Source organism: Ceratotherium simum, chromosome 6, assembly GCF_057802395.1.
Source record: "Ceratotherium simum simum isolate JZ-2026a chromosome 6, ASM5780239v1, whole genome shotgun sequence".
In the NCBI taxonomy this organism is placed as follows: Eukaryota; Metazoa; Chordata; class Mammalia; order Perissodactyla; family Rhinocerotidae; genus Ceratotherium; species Ceratotherium simum.
In genome coordinates, this window is record NC_141905.1 from 29,300,991 (window position 1) to 29,308,204 (window position 7,214).

The 7,214-nt window shown below is 56.1% G+C and overlaps 1 protein-coding gene across 1 annotated transcript; it reads right to left on the reverse strand.

The window, feature by feature from the left end:
* Positions 1-2,126: 2,126 nt before the first annotated feature.
* DDIT4 (DNA damage inducible transcript 4) lies at positions 2,127-4,270 on the reverse strand. The gene is made up of 3 exons (XM_004426999.3): positions 4,128-4,270; positions 3,748-4,003; positions 2,127-3,469 (listed from the first exon to the last, which is right to left on the reverse strand). Exons 2-3 carry the CDS (start codon positions 3,941-3,943, stop codon positions 2,976-2,978), a joined length of 690 nt encoding a protein of 229 aa, XP_004427056.1. The 5' UTR covers positions 3,944-4,003; positions 4,128-4,270; the 3' UTR covers positions 2,127-2,975.
* Positions 4,271-7,214: the final 2,944 nt, after the last annotated feature.

Sequence of the window (7,214 nt, forward strand, 5' to 3'; positions counted from 1 at the left end):
GGGGCAAAGCTCCCCGTTGCATCTTGGGAGGCCTGAGGACTCAGAACTGACTTGGGCCTTAGGAAGTATTTTCCCCTTATAGTGAAACCCAAGCTACAGGGCTGCTACCGGGGGCCCTTTTGTCCTGCTTGGGGGGATTTTCAAGCCTTGAGAGGATGAGGAAAGCCAGTCTGGCTTCAGGAGAGGGTGTCTTAGCTCAGCTTTCTTGGGAACCCAAGCTTTCCTCTGGCCTCAGTCGGACCACGGAAGAAAAAGAGCAGAGGGCGGGCCCCGTGGCTTAGCGTTTAAGTGCGCGCTCTCTGCTACTGGCAGCCCGGGTTCGGATCCCGGGCGCGCACCGACACACCGCTTCTCCGGCCATGCTGAGGCCACGTCCCACATACAGCAACTAGAAGGATGTGCAGCTATGACATACAACTATCCACTGGGGCTTTGGAGGGAAAAAAAAAGGAGGAGGATTGGCAATAGATGTTAGCTCAGAGCCGATCTTCCTCAGCAAAAAAAGAGGAGGATTAGCGTGGATGTTAGCTCAGGGCTGATCTTCCTCATTAAAAAAAAAAAAAAAGAAAGAAAGAAAGAAAAGGAGCCGAGAGTGCCTGCTGCCTCCTGGTCTTGGAGAAGGCTTAGAGGTTACCACGCCATCCAGCTCTTGCCCCCAAATACCAACAAAACTCTCTGGTCCGGAGCTAGACACGATTGCTTTCCTTGCTCCTCTTTTGGGGCCAGGGAAGCACAGCCATGAGCATTGGCACCGAACTCTAGTCCTGAGAAAGTGCCCCTCAGACACCGCCCAGGTGCTGAGCCTGCTTCACTCCATCCTGAGGGGCTGAGAGGGGACAAGGTGAGCCATGGTCAGAAGACAATCGTTCAAGGGCTCGGCCTCTGTTTACTAATCTGTGAAGCATTACAACCCCCTGTCCCACCCACCACTCCTCACAGGGTGGCTGTTAGGGGGACGTGACAAGAAAATGGGTATGAGGGCTCTCCTGAGACTGCTCTGGGCACCTTCTCGTTTGTTATCACCATGTTAAAATCTAGTTCTAACCCAACTTCATTCACTTTGGGGAACAAGACAGTTCTACCAAAGAGATGCATGTCTTTTAAACATCCCAAAGTTGAGGACCCTGTGTGAGAATCCCTGGTGAAAATGCAGATTCCTGGGGGCCTGCCCCAGACGCACTTAGTCAGAATCTCCACCTGGGGCCAAGGGATCTGTTTTAACCACAGCCCCCAAGAGATTTGACTACACACTCCAGTGGAAGGATTACTCTTTTACAGTTGGGCAAACAAGGCCTGTCTGGGACCAGGAAGAGAACGAGAGAGATAACAACTCTCCAGAGGCCAGTGTGGGAGGACGGCCCGCCACTCACAGGGAGAAGTGGAAAGGGCCTTGGCCCACATCTGGCCCAACCCCAACTTCGTTGATAAGGAAACTGGGGCCCAGAGAGTGTAATGAGTCCAGGTCACCCCGAGATTCATGAAGACAGGCCTGCAATCCCCTTGCTCTCTAAGCCCTCACCACTCCGCCTTCCTTCCTTCCCCTCCACACGCCTGTGGTGCTTTCTGCACCTGCCTGGGCCACACCTCCTCCCAGTGGCAGGCCATGCCGCTCTCTGAGCCCTAGGTTCCTTACCCAGTAAGAGGCTTGAACTAAGTCATCTTTGTCTTGGTGCTCCTGCTCCCTAGTCTTTTCATATGCAGAGATAAAATTTGTAATTTTCCTGAGGGTAGAACATATAGAACTCGGACTTTCAAAGTCTCTTGCAGTCCTTCAGTGTCTATATTGACCTCGGGCTCAGGGGGCCCTTAACCTGGGCCTTCTAACCAGGGCAGCCAGGTGAGCTCTCCCTACTGAGACTCTGGATCTGTGGGAGGTCTGACTCACCCCTCACCTTCCAGCGATTTCTAGCGCTTTCCCCTGGCAGCTGCAGTCAGCACAGAGCCAAGGGAGCCAGGGTTTTGGCACAGATGGCACACGGTCCACATACCTCCATTACCAGGCTGGCAGACAGCCCCAGGAAGGGATAGAGAAACACACAGGTAGACCTGAGTCCAATGAAACCTACCTTTTACCAGCACCCATCCCCCTCCCTTTTATTTCATGGCACTGATGAGAGACTCAACCATTTAACAAACATTTTTTTTATTAGAAAAGTAAAAAATATTGCATAGGTCTTAATACTTGAACATCAAGTGTATTCATGAACAGCGAGTATCTTCATGTAAACAGTTCTAGATGGAAGACCCAGATGGCACTCCTCTGGGGGAGGGGTTCCAGCCCCCACCCCATCAGCCCAATCCCCTCACAGCTCAACTCTTCAGTACACAGCCAGGGATGGGCCAAACGCAGCTCCCAGATGTATTTTTTCTTCAAGTGTCAAAGATCCCTAAGTGATCCCAACACCCGCCCCTTCATACTCTTACATTCATGCGTCTGTAAGATAGCTGCCTAGAACAGGTCAGTAGTGAAGCTCTGATCAAAAAAAACAAAAGATACAAAAACAAAGAACAAACACATTTGGCCCCTTCAGACCACTAGATACACAAATCACCTCAACGACCTCCGCCCTCCCACCAGGACCGGCTCCCATGAGCACAACACCCCTTGCAGAGCCCGGTGCAGCCCAGCTGCTCTCCGGCTGTCACATCACTGTTGTCTTAACTGTCAGTAACAATAAAAATAATAAGGTACATGCTACATACACATCCAGCCAGAAGCCTGGTAGACCCCTAAGCCTTTGTTTCATGCTACAGTACTGAGGGGCGTGTGCCACTCACGGGAGCCATCTGCACACGCCTCAGTGAACTTCCTAGGAAACACTATGTTCCCCTCACCTAGACCTTCCTCCCCTCAGGTGGCTGTTGTCAGTTTTCTAACGACAGGCATCAGTTCTTCAGCTCCTGCCTGCCAACGTCCATCCCAAAAGTTCAGTCGTCTCTGCCGTGGGGGCAGTGTCGGCCCCCAAGGCCCAAGTTCAACACTCCTCAATGAGCAGCTGCTCGGAGCTGTACAGCTTCTTCTTGATGACTCGGAAGCCCGTGCTCAGCGTCAGGGACTGGCTGAAGCCAGGGACGAAAGGAGAGTTGGCGGAGCTAAACAGACCCTGGATTTTGGGCCAGAGGCGTGAGTCCAGGCGCAGCACGAGGGTCAGCTGAAAGGTGGGCACCAGGCTGGGGTCAAGGGCCAGCTGACCCACGCTGTGGCAGCTCTTGCCCTGCTCTACGCAGACGTCCAGCAGCGCCCCCCGCAGACCGCACGGCTCGCTGTAGGCTAGGCGCAGTAGTTCTTTGCCCACCTGGCTCACCAGCTGGCCAGGCATCAGCAAGCGAGCGGGGCGCCGCGAGCCCAGCCGGGCCTGGGCCAGGCTCTCCTGCAGCAGCTGCATCAGGTTAGCACACAGGTGCTCATCCTCGGGGTCGCTGAGCAGCTCGAAGTCGGGCAGAGACACCCCATCCAGGTATGCCGAGTCTGGAAGGGAGAGCACACGGGGGAGGGGTATAAGAGCAGATCCAAAAGGGGGACGTGCTGTTTCGCTAAAAAATCAGCACTCCTTCCCACTCCGTGCCTCAGTTTCCGCCCCACAAGCGTACCCTATCCTAATCCCCCTCCCCCACTCTCCTCCCCACTCCTTCGCAATCTGGCTTCTGAACGGATAGGAAGCCAAGGTGGCTTTGACTCCTTCCAGCGCGGCGCTTTCCCACCTCCTCGGCCCCTCGAGTCGCGTCTGGCCCCCGCCCACGGCTTACCTTCCTCTGGCCCAAAGCCACTGTTGCTGCTGTCCAGGGACTCGCAGTCCGAGCTCTCCAGGCTCGCGCAGCGGCCGAGCCCCTCTCCTCGGGCCGCCGACCCCCAGGCTGAGCGCGGCGGCTGATCTGGGGTGGGAGTTCGGGACGAGGACGAAGAGGAGGACGACGATGAGAAGCGATCCCAAAGGCTAGGCATGGTGAGGACGAACGCCAGGACGTTTGCAGATGACCTCAGGATGTGGGAGCGCAGAAAACGCTGTAAGACAAGAAGGACACCCACGGGGCGTTAGTCTGGGGGCTGGACCAGACTTCGAGCGCTAGGACCCGCACGGCTGAGGCCTCCCGGCGCAGGGATCAGCACACACAGAAAGGACACTCACCAGCTAGCGCGGTCAGCGAGAACTGCTGGGACAGTGCGTACTGCCGCTTGAATGGATGCGCGAATTGGTGCCAAACCCCGAGCGCTGCCCAGACCTGTCCCTTCTACCCACCCGCACCTCCCCCTCGGCCTGCCGCGGTCCCTAGCACCAGCGCGGAGAGGCCTATAAGGACTAACGCGGGAGGCCACGCCCGCTCGGCGCCGCGGCCCTATCCAGGCCCGGGGGTGTGGCCCGCCTCGGCCAATGGGCTTCGGGCGCACGTTCGCAACGTTCTCTCCTGCCCGGTGACAGCGGTCTGGCCCCGCCCCCGCTGAACCCCGGAACGCTCCGGGCCGTACCCCGAGCCGCGGCCACGCCCCCTTTCTGGAAGGGATCCGCGGCGGCTGCAGCTGCCAAGGTCCCCGAGGGCGCTCGCGGCAGGGGAGGATCCAGGAAAGACGTGTTTATTATAGGGTCGTGTTGCTGGGGGAGGGGGTAGCCCCTGACCGCGCTGAGGGAGAGGCAGGGGAACTTGAGGGGGCGGCGGGCAAGGAAAACGGTTGCCCCCAGCATCTGGGAGTCTGCGAGCTACGGGCACAACTGGGCGCACGGGTGGATGCCCCTGGGACGGCAGCTCGGGGAGCAGTCGTTAACCCGGCCAGACCTCGCGCACGTATCCCACGCTAACCCTGCTTTGCGAGGGTCGGGATGTGGGGGTGGGGTCCAAAGACTGGGCAGCTTCGGGCACCGAGCCCCGCCTTCCCCGCGGCCCCACCCGCTTGTTACTCTATAGCCCCTGGGGATGGGTTGATGGGGGGCCCCTGCTCCCCATATGAGCCTGACCCCCAAACTGTGCCCACTCCCACCCCACAGTTGCTCCCAAGGGGAGGTTGCTTAGAGGAGTGTTGATGGGCTTGGGTTCCTAGCGCCTGGTCCTGGGGCTGAGAACTGGGCCCTATATCAGATGGACACACTGACCCACCCGCTGGCCCGACAGAAGATCCGCTGGCCCGACAGAAGATCCGCCGCGCGGTGGTGCCTCCGCCGCCGCTGCGGCCGGGAGCCTCTGGGCGTCCGCCGGGTCCTAGCATCCCTCCGCCCAAAGCGCTTTGTTGTAAAACACCCGGGGAGTTGCATCAGGACCGAGGACCTAGGCCTCCGGAAAAGCCCGCGAGGGCAATGGCCACCCCCTGTTTCGTCATTCAGGCGGGGCCACAGGAAATCTGGCCTGACGGCGGTGCTCCGAGACAGATAGTAACTGCTGAGGGTGGGAGGAGGTTCGGACGAACTCGACCTTTATTTCTTTAAAGGTTTATCAATCAGGGACACGGGGATCCTGATGGAAGAGGGAACCGAACTTACATCAGCCGCTCCCGCCCTGGGCGGGCAGCAGCCTAACCAGATCCCACAGGCGGGCCTCGCCTCGGGGCAGGCTTGCGCGTGACAGATGACACTTGCCGGAGAGGTCAGGCCACCGCTACCCCCATCCCCACTCCCGTTTTTTAAAACAAGGCTGACCCGTGGGCCATCTTGGCAAACCAAGACCTAGAATCGGAAAGGACTAGAATTCAATCCCTGCACCCCACCCCCATTTTCCAGATAGCAGAACAACCTCTGGAGACAAATTTATGGATAAAAAATAAATTAGAGGACTCAGATTAGGAGATATCTTAAAGACTACTGCAAAATAGAATAGTCTCTTAGCTGCTGGGGCTTTCATGGCCTGAACACTGGCCCTTTCTTCCAATCCTCCAAGCTCCAGCCACTTGGTGGGAGCCTTAAAGACACCAGGTCAGGGCGGTTAGGCGGAGAGCTGGGGATAGATGACACCCTCTGGAAATCACCCTTTAGTGAAGTGGGAAGAAAAGAGTTGGGGTGACCTGATGTGTTTGTCTTTCTGTCCCAGGAAAGATCAGGGAGTTACCTTCAGAGGACCATTCACTCCCCACCCGGCTGACTGGGGCTGGGGGCATCTGAGACAGCAGGAGATAGGGTATTTTTCTTCTTTCTTACTTTCTCTCTCTCCTTTTTGGTAGAAAAAAGGAAATATTTCAGAAAAATGTGGAACCCTAATCTAAGAAAAATGCAAGTTTTTAAAGAAGTAGATATTCATAAGCAAAAGAATTCCCAGCCAGTTTGGAATGGTTGGTTTACAAGGAATCATTCATTCATTCAGTAAACACCTTCAGGGAAGCAGTGTGCTAAGCACCTTTTTCCATTCACTGTGTCATTCTGTTAATAAACCAGCTTTTCCCAAATGGGAAGGGCTGTGTTAATGGGAACTGAGTAATTTTGTTTCTTTTCGAAAGAAATCCATTAAAGTTGTTGTCTCATTGTGTTTTTTAAAAGTGATGATAAAAAGATCTGCAAGCTTCCCTCTGGAGGCTTTTCCCAGAATAGGAGGGAGTGGGCTACAGGGTAAACAACCACCTGCAAGGGGTTGGAGCTTCGCAGCTGACACTCTTCACCCCTGTGGAGGAGGGGGCAAAGCCTCACACCATTGTCTGCCAGGAGAAGCTTTGGACCTAGAAGGGGAGTTTCTTAATGGTTAGCCCCTCTGAGGAGTGGAGGTGAAGGGTCTTGGTGCACCCTGTGAGGTGGAGGGCAGGCTCCCTTCTACCTGGCTGGGGCTGGAAAGACTTGGTTACCACCTCACATACCCCTCCCTTCACTGAAGCAGGTAGGGTGGGGGGAACTCCCTAAGCGTGGCCCTCCTGTGGAAGAGGCAGCTCTACCTCCTGGCCCCTGAGCCAGCCCTCTTCAAATCCCTCAAAGATCCTATAAACCCTGCATTTGGTGTACTGCTCTCCCCCTCCTACTCCCCTCAGGCCTAGGCTGGCTGCAGGTCAGGCTTGTCTGGACATGCTCCCCCACCAGCAGCCTTAGAGACCCAGCCCTGGCATCCCTTCCTCCACGAAGCCTTTCCTAGCCCGCCTACCGCAACCCTCCATTGCTTAGGTGCCCCTCCTCAGGTCATCCTTACACCCCAGGCATATCTCTGTTAATAACTGTTTCCACTTTAGTCTTCCCACTGGACTATGTGCTTCTTGAGGGTAGTGTTCTAATCTTAACTTCCAGTGGCCAGCATGTAGTAGAGGCTCAGTGAAT

Excerpts from the sequence above, each read along its gene's own strand:
- DDIT4 (XM_004426999.3), bottom strand. The coding sequence starts at position 3,943 with ATGCCTAGCCTTTGGGATCGCTTCTCATCGTCGTCCTCCTCTTCGTCC. Across the intron at positions 3,470-3,747 it reads TGGCTTTGGGCCAGAGGAAG|ACTCGGCATACCTGGATGGG; the intron begins GTAAGCCGTGGG and ends TCTCCCTTCCAG.